This window comes from Balaenoptera physalus (genome assembly GCF_965194825.1).
Source record: "Balaenoptera physalus genome assembly, chromosome: 1".
Taxonomy (NCBI): Eukaryota; Metazoa; Chordata; class Mammalia; order Artiodactyla; family Balaenopteridae; genus Balaenoptera; species Balaenoptera physalus.
Window position 1 is genome coordinate 87,683,710 of NC_138882.1, and position 13,524 is coordinate 87,697,233.

Sequence of the window (13,524 nt, forward strand, 5' to 3'; positions counted from 1 at the left end):
AGGGCAATCAGAACAGAGGAAGGTAAATGTGCCAAAGTCTAGAACTGAGAGAAAGTAAATGAGTTAAGGGAACTGCATGTTCTTTTATAAAGGTAATAGTATAAGAAGCCTGTTAGAGAGAGATGTGAGATAGGAAGGGAACAAATTATGAACGACCACAGCGATTCTGGCACTAAATCCCAGCAAGGACAGATTGGATATGTTCATGAACTCCAGGCTCCACAGAGGTTGACTCAAGCAAAACCCTCTTATATTATCAAACTTGTTCTTAATGATCTCTTAAAAGGTTAGATTCTATGTCATTCCAGTGCTACCAAGTTAACCTTAAGTAAAAGAATGTGGAGTCTTCCTCTATTTGGCCTCTTCTTTTTTATCTTCCTTTTGTTTACGCTTAATCTTCTTGGTATATATATAACACTGATCCAATGTCCCTGAATTTTTCTCCCTTTCTGTACGTGGGTATTAAGCTTCTTTTTATAATACAGTATAGCATAGCAAGTAAAAGCATTTACTTTGAAGCCAGGCAGAACTTGCTTAGAATCCTAGCTCCTTTACTGTCCGTGTGACCTTAGGCAGGTTATTTAATATCTTTAACTTTCAATTTTCCCATTTGTAAAATAGGAATAATAGTTTCAAGATTACTATAAGGATTTAACAAGATAATGTATGTAAAACACTTAGCACATAGTGTCTGGCACATAATATGTCCAATAAATCATAGTTATTATTTTTATTATTATTCCTCCTTTGAAGCTCTATAAAGAGAATACAATCTAATGCAGAAAACTATGCCCTTAGTAACATCCCAACCGTAAATGCAGCTAGAAGTTTTACAGAATGCTTTCAGAATGTCTAGCATATAGGCAAATGATTTAATACCAAGCATAACTGAGTAAAAATTATTTTATGGGGACCAAAATAATGCAAAATACCTTATTATACAACACTCTGATGGTTTGACTTAATTCAGGAATAAAACTAGAGCATCTAAGTGAGGAATGATGAACTACATATTTTTCAGGGACGTCTCCCTAAATATTAGGCAGTAGAGATTTTGAGGTTAAACTATCTAGAAGATCCTTAAGTATTTGGATAGTCTATGTTGCCAGTGATGGGCAGATCTATAAATTTAGAAAGCTAGCTGAGCTAGAGATACAACGGCTATGTACTTAGAAAAGTTTAGGAGCCTAAACTTGGTCAGAAGGCCACCCCAGTCTAAGGGACTGCCCACAAGATGGGCCAAGATTGTCTTTGCAAAAAAAAGGGAGGAGTTTAATTTAACATACAGATCAATGAGTAATGAAGGCTCCACAGTTACTCGGCATGAGACAACTTTGGCCTGAGGAAAAGATATTAAAGATGTTAACTATGTGCCCATTAGAACCTTAAACACACACACACACCCCCGCATGCATGCACACACACATACACACCCATGCATGCAAACACACACACCAAAAAACTAAGTAAGCACCCAGGACCCCTTTAAGCAATATCTGGTGAACTCTGTAAAATAAACAGTTGCAAAATAGATGGGCCTCTAGGTCATGCAGTAAGTTGATGGATTGGGTTGGGGGTGGGTACAGAAATGACTCTTCTTCATCCATAAGTGGCATTAAGTTATTAAAATAAAAGTTAGGGGGCTTCCCTGGTGGCACAGTGGTTGAGAATCTGCCTGCCAATGCAGGGGACACGGGTTCGAGCCCTGGTCTGGGAAGATCCCACATGCCGCGGAGCAACTAGGCCCGTGTGCCACAGTTACTGAGCCTGCGCGTCTGGAGCCTGTGCTCTGCAACAAGAGAGGCCACCATAGTGAGAGGCCCGTGCCCCGCAATGAGGAGTGGCCCCCACTTGCCACAGCTGGAGAGGGCCCTCGCACAGAAACGAGGACCCAACACAGCCAAAAATAAATTAATTAATTAATTTAAAAAAATTTCAATTTGCCAAGTGCCATATTTAAAAAAAAAAATATATATATATATAAGTTAGAAAAAAGAACATATTCCATTTTCCTTCACTGAAAACTGTTGAATGATCTCTCAAGAGAGCCTGATTTTTTTTTTTTTTTTTTTTTTTTGGCTGCGTTGGGTCTTTGTTGCTGCACGCGGGCTTTTCTCTAGTTGTGGCAAGCGGGGGCTACTCTTCGTTGCAGTGAGCGGGCTTCTCATTGCGGTGGCTTCTCTTGTTGCGGAGCACGGGCTCTAGGCGAGCGGGCTTCAGTAGTTCCGGCATGTGGGCTCAGCAGTTGTGGTTCACGGGCTCTAGAGCGCAGGCTCAGTAGTTGTGGCACACGGGCTTAGTTGCTCGGTGGCATGTGGGATCTTCCCAGACCAGGGCTGGAACCTGTGTCCCCTGCATTGGCAGATGGATTCTATTTTTTTTTTATTTTTAAATTTAATTTTATTTATTTTTTTATACAGCAGGTTCTTATTAGTCATCAGTTTTATACGCATCAGTGTATACATGTCAATACCAATTGCCCAATTCATCACACCCCCACCCCCACCCACCGCCGCTTTCCCCCCTTGGTGTCCATACGTTTGTTCTCTACATCTGTGTCTCAACTTCTGCCCTGCAAACAAGTTCATCTGTACCATTTTTCTAGGTTCCACAAACATGCGTTAATATACGGTATTTGTTTTTCTCTTTCTGACTTACTTCACTCTGTATGACAGTCTCTAGATCCATCCACATCTCAACAAATGACCCAATTTCATTCCTTTTTATGGCTGAGTAATATTCCATTGTATATATGTACCACAACTTCTTTATCCATTCGTCTGTGGATGGGCATTTAGGTTGCTTCCATGACCTGGCTATTGTAAATAGTGCTGCAATGAACATTGGGGTGCATGTGTCTTTTTGAATTATGGTTTTCTCTGGGTATATGCCCAGTAGTGGGATTGCTGGATCACATGGTAATTCTATTTTTAGTTTTTTAAGGAACCTCCATACTGTTCTCCATAGTGGCTGTATCAATTTACATTCCCACCAACAGTGCAAGAGGGTTCCCTTTTCTCCACGCCCTCTCCAGCATTTGTTGTTCGTAGATTTTCTGATGATGCCCATTCTAATTGGCGTGAGGTGATACCTCATTGTTGTTTTGATTTGCATTTCTCTAATAATTAGTGATGTTGAGCAGCTTTTCAAGTGCTTCTTGGCCATCTGTATGTCTTCTTTGGAGAAATGTCTATTTAGCTCTTCTGCCCATTTTTGGATTGGGTAGTTTGTTTTTTTAATATTGAGCTGCATGCACTGTTTATATATTTTGGAGATTAATCCTTTGTCCATTGATTCGTTTGCAAATATTTTCTCCCATTCTGAGGGTTGTCTTTTCATCTTGTTTATAGTTTCCTTTGCTGTGCAAAAGCTTTTAAGTTTCATTAGGTCCCATTTGTTTATTTTCGTTTTTATTTCCATTACTCTAGGAGGTGGATCAAAAAAAATCTTGCTGTGATTTATGTCAAAATGTGTTCTTCCTATGTTTTCCTCTAAGAGTTTTATAGTGTCCCATCTTACATTTAGGAATCTAATCCATTTTGAGTTTTTTTGTGTGTATGGTGTTAGGGAGTGTCCTAATTTCATTCTTTTACATGTAGCTGTCCAGTTTTCCCAGCACCACTTATTGAAGAGACTGTCTTTTCTCCATCGTATATCCTTGCCTCCTTTGTCATAGATTAGTTGACCATAGGTGCGTAGGTTTATCTCTGGGCTTTCTGTCTTGTTCCATTGGTCTATGTTTCTGCTTTTTTGCCAGTACCATATTGTCTTGATTACTGTAGCTTTGTAGTATAGTCTGAAGTCAGGGAGTCTGATTCCTCCAGCTCTGTTTTTTTCCCTCAAGACTGCTTTGGCTATTCAGGGTCTTTTGTGTCTCCATAGAAATTTTAAGATTTTTTTGTTCTAGTTCCGTAAAAAATGCCATTGGTAGTATGACAGGGATTGCATTGAATGTGTCGATTGCTTTGGGTAGTATAGTCATTTTCACAATATTGATTCTTCCAATCCAAGAACATGGTATGTCTCTCCACCTGTTGGTATCATCTTTAATTTCTTTCATCAGTGTCTTATAGTTTTCTGCATACAGGTCTTTTGTCTCCCTAGGTAGGTTTATTCCTAGGTATTTTATTCTTTTTGTTGCAATGGTAAATGGGATTGTTTCCTTAATTTCTCTTTCAGATTTTGCATCATTAGTGTATAGGAATGCAAGAGATTTCTGTGCATTAATTTTGTATCCTGCAACTTTACCAAATTCATTGATTAGCTCTAGTAATTTTCTGGTGGCATCTTTAGGATTCTCTATGTATAGTATCATGTCATCTGCAAACAGTGACAGTTTTACTTCTTCTTTTCCAATTTGTATTCCTTTTATTCTTTTTCTTCTCTGATTGCCGTGCATAGGACTTCCAAAACTATGTTGAATAATAGTGGTGAGAGTGGACATCCTTGTCTCGTTCCTGATCTTAGAGGAAATGCTTTCAGTTTTTCACCATTGAGAATGATGTTTGCTGTGGGTTTGTTGTATATGGCCTTGATTATGTTGAGGTAGGTTCCCTCTATGCCCACTTTCTGGAGAGTTTTTATCAGAAATGGGTGTTGAATTTTGTCAAAAACTTTTTCTGCATCTATTGAGATGATCATATGGTTTTTATTCTTCAATTTGTTAATATGATGTATCACATTGATTGATTTGCGTATATTGAAGAAACCTTGAATCCTGGGATAAATCCCACTTGATCATGGTGTATGATCCTTTTAATGTGTTGTTGGATTCTGTTTGCTAGTATTTTGTTGAGGATTTTTGCATCTATATTCATCAGTGATATTGGTCTATAATTTTCTTTCTTTGTAGTATCTTTGTCTGCTTTTGGTATCAGGGTGATGGTGGCCTCATAGAATGTGTTTGGGAGTGTGCCTTCCTCTGCAATTTTTTGGAAGAGTTTGAGAAGGATGGGTGTTAGCTTTTCTCTAAATGTTTGATAGAATTCACCTGTGAAGCCATCTGGTCCTGGACTTTTGTTTGTTGGAAGATTTTTAATCACAGTTTCAATTTCATTACTTGTGATTGGTCTGTTCATATTTTCTGTTTCTTCCTGGTTCAGTCTTGGAAGGTTATACCTTTCTAAGAATTTGTCCATTTCTTCCAGGTTGTCCATTTTATTGGCATAGAGTTGCTTGTAGTAGTCTCTTAGGATGCTTTGTATTTCTGCAGTGTCTGTTGTAACTTCTCCTTTTTCATTTCTAATTTTATTGATTTGAGTCCTCTCCCTCTTTTTCTTGATGAGTCTGGCTAATGGTTTATCAATTTTGTTTATCTTCTCAAAGAACCAGCTTTTAGTTTTATTGATCTTTGCTATTGTTTTCTTTGTTTCTATTTCATTTATTTCTGCTCTGATCTTTATGATTTCTTTCCTTCTGCTAACTTTGGGTTTTGTTTGTTCTTCTTTCTCTAGTTCCTTTAGGTGTAAGGTTGGATTGTTTATTTGAGGTTTTTCTTGTTTCTTGAGGTAGGCTTGTATAGCTGTAAATTTTCCTCTTAGAACTGCTTTTGCTGCATCCCATAGGTTTTGGATTGTCGTGTTTTCATTGTCAGTTGTCTCTAGGTATTTTTTGATTTCCTCTTTGATTTCTTCAGTGATCTCTTGGTTATTTAGTAACGTATTGTTTAGCCTCCATGTGTTTGTGTTTTTTACGTTTTTTCCCCTGTAATTCATTTCTAATTTCATAGCCTTGTGGTCAGAAAAGATGCTTGATATGATCTCAATTTTCTTAAATTTACTGAGGCTTGATTTGTGACCCGAGATGTGATCTATCCTGGAGAATGTTCCATGCGTACTTGAGAAGAAAGTGTAATCTGTTGTTTTTGGATGGAATGTCCTATAAATATCAATTAAATCTATCTGGTCTATTGTGTCATTTAAAGCTTGTGTTTCCTTATTTATTTTCATTGTAGATGATCTGTCCATTGGTGTAAGTGAGGTGTTAAAGTCCCCCACTATTATTGTGTTACTGTTGATTTCCTATTTTATAGCTGTTAGCAGTTGCCTTATGTATCGAGGTGCTCCTATGTTGGGTGCATTCATATTTACCATTGTTATGTCTTCTTCGTGGATTGTTCCCTTGATCATTATGTAGTGTCCTTCCTTGTCTCTTGTAACATTCTTTATTTTAAAGTCTATTTTATCTGATATGAGTATTGCTTCTCCAGCTTTCTTTTGATTTCCATTTGCATGGAATATCTTTTTCCATCCCCTCACTTTCAGTCTGTATGTGTCCCTAGGTCTGAAGTGGGTCTCTTGTAGACAGCATATAGATGGGTCTTGTTTTTGTATCCATTCAGCAAGCCTGTGTCTTTTGGTTGGAGCATTTAATCCATTCACGTTTAAGGTAATTATCGATATGTATGTTCCTATGACCATTTTCTTAATTGTTTTGGGTTTGTTTTTGTAGGTCCTTTTCTTCTCTTGTGTTTCCCACTTAGAGAAGTTCCTTTAGAATTTGTTGTAGAGCTGGTTGGGTGGCGCTGAATTCTTTTAGCTTTTGCTTCTCTGTAAAACTTTTGATTTCTCCATCGGATCTGAATGAGATCCTTGCCGGGTAGAGTAATCTTGGTTGTAGGTTCTTCCCTTTCATCACTTTAAATATGTCATGCCACTCCCTTCTGGCTTGTAGAGTTTCTGCTGAGAAATCAGCTGTTAGCCTTATGGGAGTTCCCTTGTATGTTATTTGTCATTTTTCCCTTGCTGCTTTCAATAATTTTTCTTTGTCTTTAATTTTTGCCAGTTTGATTACTATGTGTCTCAGCATGTTTCTCCTTGGGTTTATCCTGTATGGGACTTGCTGCGCTTCCTGGACTTGGGTGGCTATTTCCTTTCCCATGTTAGGGAAGTTTTCGACTATAATCTCTTCAAATATTTTCTTGGGTCCTTTCTCTCTCTCTTCTCCTTCTGGGACCCCTATAATGTGAATGTTGTTGGGTTTAATGTTGTCCCAGAGGTCTCTTAGGCTGTCTTCATTTCTTTTCATTCTTTTTTCTTTATTCTGTTCCACAGCAGTGAATTCCACCATTCTGTCTTCCAGGTCACTTATCCGTTCTTCTGCCTCAGTTATTCTGCTATTGATTCCTTCTAGTGTAGTTTTCATTTCAGTTATTGTGTTGTTCATCTCTGTTTGTTTGTTCTTTAATTCTTCTAGATCTTTGTTAAACATTTCTTGCATCTTCTATATCTTTGCCTCCATTCTTTTTCTGAGGTCCTGGATCATCTTCACTATCATTATTCTGAATTCTTTTTCTGGAAGGTTGCCTATCTCCACTTCATTTAGTTGTTTTTCTGGGGTTTTATCTTGTTCCTTTGTGTGGTACATAGCCCTCTGCCTTTTCATCTTGTCTATCTTTCTGTGAATGTGGTTTTTGTTCCACAGGCTGCAGGATTGTAGTTCTTCTTGCTTCTGCTCGCCCTGTAGCCTACTAGTGTTGGAGGTTCTCCTGCAGAGGCAGGGGGTGGCTGTGGCTCACTGCAGGGACAAGGACACTGGCAGCAGAAGTTCTGGGAAGTACTCCTTGGCGTGAGCCCTCCCAGAGTCTGGCAGGTGGATTCTTAACCACTGTGCCACCAGGGAAGCCTGAGCCTGATCTTAAAGTAGAGTTAGGGTAAACGTTTTATACTAAACATTATAGGAATTTATATTAAATTCATACATACTGCCTCTTCTCCATGGACTCGAAGGCTGAAAAAAAGATGTAAAAAGAAAAAAGTTATAGCCTAGTGGTTTTCCTTAGAGATTTCTCTATAAAGAGATTAAGAGGGCTTCCCTGGTGGCGCAGTGGTTAAGAATCCGCCTGCCAATGCAGGGGACACGGGTTCGAGCCCTGGTCCGGGAAGATCCCACATGCCGCGGAGCCACTAAGCCCGTGTGCCACAACTACTGAGCCTGCGCTCTAGAGCCTGCGAGCCACAACTACTGAAGCCTGTGTGCCACAACTACTGAAGCCCACGTGCCTAGAGCCACTGCTCCACAACAAGAGCAGCCACCGCAATGAGAAGCCTGCACACCACAACAAGAGTAGCCCCCGCTCTCAGCAGCTAGAGAAAACCCACGTGCAGCAGCGAAGACCCAATGCAGCCAAAAATTAAATAACTGGAAAAAAAAAGAGATTAAGAATGTGCATATTGGTTTATAACTCAGAACAGGTATTTATTACACCACTTCACTGAAATCACTCTTGCCGAGATTGCCACTCACTTCCATCTTGCCTCATTAAACAGTTTTCAAAGTCTCACCTTACCTGTCCTCTTAACATTTGATATATAATTACTCTCTCCTTTCTGAAACACTCTTTATTTGACTTTCAGGGGACCACATTCTCCTGGTTTTCTTCCTGCTCTACTTCTCAGTCTCCTGAGTTCCTTAGTTCCTTTTATTACTTCTTGCTTATAAATATTAGACTGCCCCAGGCCTCAGTTCCCCCTCTCTCTAGGCTCACTCCTTAAGTAATCTCATTTAGTCTCATGGTTTTAAACACCAGGTATGTGTTGATGACGCTCAACTTTGTATCTTTAGCCCTAATCTCTCCCCTGAGCTCCAGATTCCACGTCCAGCAGTCTACCAGCTGTGTGTCTATAGGTCTCTTTAACTTAACATGTTCAAAATAGAACTCTTGACTCCCTGCTACTGCCCCAATTTTCCCCATCTTAGTAAATGCCAACAGCACTTACCCCAGGCCAAAAATCATTGGAGCCATCTCTTCTTTCTTCATATGATACCCTACATCTAAACCATCAGCAAATCCTGTCATTTCTACCATCATTAAATTATCCCAAACCTTATCACTTCTCAATATCTCTACTGTTACCACTCTAGTTCAAGCCACTGTCCATCTCTCTTTGTCTATTGCAGTAAATCTCCCAACTGATAATCACTTTCCCTCTTATTTGCCTATAGTCAATCCTCTACACTGTAGCCAGAATGAGCTTTTTTAAATCAGAAAGCAGATGTTATTACTCTCCTACTCCAAACCCTCTAATAGCTTTCCTTCACACTCAGAATAAGACCCACGTCTGTTAAAAGCGGGACATTATCTGGTTTCAGCCTGCCTCTCCAACCACCTCTCCAATTGCTTTCCCCTCTCTCACTGAGATCTAGGTACACTAGCCTTGTTGTTGTTTCCAAGACACACCAAGCTTATTCCCAGCTCTTTTCCCAGATTTTTGTATCACTTGCACCTTCAGTTTACTTAGCTCTTTGCTCAAATATTTCCTCAGATAAGCATCCCCTGACTACACCATCTAAAATGTAGCCCATGGGACTTCCCTAGCGGTCCAGTGGTTAGAACTCTGCGCTTTCACTGCTGGGCCCCGGTTCGATCACTGGTTGGGGAACTAAGATCCTGCAAGCCGCACGGCATGGCCAAAAAATAAAATAAATTAAAAAAAAAAAAATGTAGCCCGGATTCCCAACACTCTGTATCCCCTTACCCTTTATTTTTCTTTATAGTACTTATCATATCATATCATATCATATTATGTATTTCTTTGTTTATTATATGTTTCCCATATAGAATGCATAGGCTTTAAAAAGACTTTGTCTACCTTGTTTAGTTCCATAATCCTAACGCCTAGAATAGTGTCTGGCACAGCCTAAGAAGTTCAAGGCTGCAATTTATTACAAAGGAAATTGGCATATATTTTAGAAGGAATATATAATAAGTTAGTAGTCTATAATATGCAGGGAGAAGGTAGGGGGACAAACCATCTTGCTTTGTCACTGAGTAAGCGGTTTCCCAGGCCATAAGACTTTATTTTTAAAACCAGGACAATCCTAGGGAAAGTGGAACTGTTGGTCACCCTAGAAAAACACTACATACTTTTAAAGGGGATGGACTTGAGTCAAATCAGATGGACTTATACTTGGATAAGAACAAAAATAGCTGCCTCTACTTGTTGAGCATTTACTACAGACACTGTGCAAGCACTTTAAATACATTTTCTCATTTAATTTTTAAGGTAATCTATGAGATAGGCATTTTATCCCCATAACACAGAATAGGAAACTCCTGATACTAAGAGAGTTAAGAAACTTGCCCAGAATTGAACACTTTGAGTGAAAGGGCTATAGAGTTGATAAAAATAAACAACTTGGTAAGGACTGGAATGAGCATTTGGAACTGACCTTGAACAGTTCTGAAGACAAGAATTTGTCCTCAAATATTTATTTAGCTTGAGATTTTTAATCAGCTGTATTTTTAAAAGGAGGGTTAGCAGTACTCCGCCAAAAAAGAGATCTGGGATCTACAAAGTTTGGGACAGTTGATCTCGTCCAGATACTGAGTGGGATCTGGGACTCCTAGCTCTCACTGACTGAGTTCATGTTACTACTCCTAAGAGCCTCAATTCAACTTTCATTACCAGAACTTAGGTCTAAACTCAGCTTATCTAAAAATTTTTACCTTGTTTTTAGGCAGTGAAATAACTATATAGTAAGATATAGCAATATACTAATTATATAAGATCCTGGATGTTCTGGTTTGAATTTCATTCCCCATACTACCTCTCTCACAGGAAGATAGTATAAAAGTTAGAGTAGGCTTTGGAATAAAACAACCCTAGATTTGAACCCTTGATTCACAATTAACCGTCTGTGTGACTTTGGGCAAGCCACTTTACCTCTGCCAGTTTTTCTCTTTAGTAAAAAGAAGATAATACCTACCTCACAGGATGATGATTAAATGAGATAATATATGTTAAGCTGCTTAGCACAGAGTAAGTGCTCAATAAGTGGTGGCTATTGCTATTAATAATAATAGCTTAGCCAGAATTTATTATCGCTTTTGCTTATCAAACCGGATACTAAAAAAGCACTGCATCCATTGATGAGAGGTGACAGCGGAGTTTGGATTTTTTTCTCAAGGTGTTGGTGAGGCATTAAAGGATTTTGAGCAGGGGAGTGGCAATAAATGAAAGGAATCAAAAAAGGAGCCCAGGGAATTCCCTGGAGGTCCAGTGGTTAGGACTTGGCGCTTTCACTGCTGAGGGCCCTGGTTCAATTGCTGGTCAATCCCGTAAGACGCTTGGTGCGGCCAAAAAAAAATAAAGAAGGAGCCCATAAGAGAGTTTAAGAAAGAGTGACCAGAGAGGGAAGAGAAAATCAGGACACAGTAGTGTCTTAAAGCCAAGAGAGAAGTGAGGTGAGAGTAGACAACTGTGTTAAATGGTACAAGAGAGAGAGAAATGAGACCGGAAGAGTCCAGTGAATGGCTGATACATAGAACATTTAAGGCCTGTTGAAGCACAGTTGTTTTAAATTATGCCACTTGTCTTCTTCCAATAGTCCAGCATTTCTTAGTTTCTCCACTGCATGCAAAAACACAACCTTCCTTTGAGTTCTGAGCAGAAATTTGCAATGGCTTCCCTCTACCTATGGACTTAAACAAGTTCCTCAGTCTGCTGTCCTAAGCTCTGCACAATATGGCCCCAAACCAACTTTCTATCTTCTTTTCACACTACTCCCCTAAAGATGTTCAGTTTTCCCTTCAACTAAATTTCCTGCTGCTCTCCAAATACAAACACAGTATTTCATGCTTTTATTTGTATACTAGTTATAGCACAATTCATACAGAATATGAATTCTGCCTCATAATTATTTGTACACCTACAATTATAAAATCTCACAATCATAAAAGACTTCACAAGTCATTTCTCTTACAAGAATTTTGTCAATTTTTTCACTAGTATGTGAAAAAGGGAGAAAAAAGAATATTTTGGTAAATCTTTCATAGATCTAAATTTATTTGTCTCAAAGGACTATACTTAAATTAGAGGTTATGTCCTCTTAAGTTTTGTTTTTGGTGTTAAAATGTCCTTTCTTTTACAATTTGATGGTGATAATAAAGGGTTTTGTTTTTTTTAATGTCTGTACTTGCTAACTTAAAAACTGGTAACCTTATGTCAATCTGCAAAATTTTTTGAAATTCTCAAAGTCCATGAAATGAAAAAGTGAGGAACCATTGATCTCCTCTAACCCTTATCTGACCCATGAATTCCCCCTGCAACATCTCTGACAAGTTATGTAAATCTCTAATTGAACACTTCCAGTGCCAGGGAGCTCATCTTCTCCCAAGGTAGCATATTCCATTTTTTACAGCTTTAACTATGAGCAAGTCTTACCTTATCTCAGCTCCACTTCCAGGTCAAAAAGGTGTTTGAGAGCTGCTCTTTTTTGAGAATCCCCTGCCCTGTGCCTTTTCCATAGTGGTCTATCAAAAATCTTTCTTAATTGACACTCTCTAAAGAAATTGAAGTTTGACAGGAAATCATCACCTATGATCCTATTATGCAAAAACACTTAAAGATGGGGTCTTGGAAAGGATAATAAAACTCTTTCCCTGCAGAAATAGGAGGATTTAAAGGTTTAGGATGGACCTTATATTGTTTTCCTTAGGTATTAAATCTATTCATTAATATAACATTAAAACCTACCAAACCATCCTTTGAAAATTGCCTAAAAGCCCTGGGGAAATTATTATATTATTTTTTCCAACTTTATTTTACAGCTTTTCATATATAATCTCTTTAGGAGAAAAGCAATCTAAGAGATAAAAAGTTGATAATGTGATTTGATTATATTCATTTGTAATTTTGTGTTACTTCTTTTTCTAAAGCTGGGGCCTCAACTTTGGTGAACAAGGATATATACGGATGGCAAGAAATAGTGGAAATCACTGTGGGATTGCTAGTTATCCCTCTTACCCGGAAATCTAGAGGACCTCTTTGTTTTACAACAATTCAAGAAAGAAGAAGCACTTTCTCACAATTTATTTTTACCTGCTGTAACCAGTAGAAATGTGTGTCATGATCAATGTATATTTACTGTACTAACAGAAAATATAGTTTGATTCATCTACTTTTTTAACTTTGCAAATCTTGGGGAAAAGTTTGCTAAGTAAATTAATAATGCACTATAGATATAACTATGAAAATTGGTCAACCTGAGATAATCTGTCATGTTTGTCATTGTCTTATTTTATTTGTCCTTTTAAGTCCCCTGATATCCTGCTGAACCTCGATGGCATATAGATGCTTAATAAATAACTGCCTTTTCAACTTTGTATCATTACCATGAGGCAGGAGACAGATGGGCCCCCGGGGCAAATGGTTTGAGTTCTTTCCTTGTGGACTGATACTCTGACATGGGAATAACAGGACAATTGAGAGAGGAGGCTGGGCCCTGCCCAGATAGAAGATAAGAGACCACATATTTCTCATTCCTGAAGTCAGGAGACCTCCCCAACTACACATGCGCAGAAAGCCTCCTTGGAGGTCAAAAGGAGAGTGATGCCAAGTGGCCAAATCTACCCATAGACCTCTTCGGTAGAATCCATCTTGGCTAAGAGATGTACATGCACATATGGGAAAATCCTGAGCTATACCAAATTCAGACTTTGAACCAGGCAAATCAAAATGATTTGCCAAAGGAAACCTGGAAAAAATGCCACATATAAGTGATTTAAACTGCCACCAGGGTGCG

General features: G+C 38.6%; 1 protein-coding gene across 1 annotated transcript in view; it reads left to right on the forward strand.

Moving 5' to 3' along the window:
* CTSS (cathepsin S) overlaps positions 1-13,100 on the forward strand; it is a 29,814-nt gene extending 16,714 nt beyond the window's left edge. Inside the window, exon 8 of the mRNA XM_082475507.1 lies at positions 12,659-13,100. Within this exon, the coding sequence (XP_082331633.1) occupies positions 12,659-12,758 (100 nt within the window). The 3' untranslated portion in view covers positions 12,759-13,100. The remainder of the gene's footprint in view (positions 1-12,658) is intronic.
* The last annotated feature ends 424 nt before the right edge of the window (positions 13,101-13,524 follow it).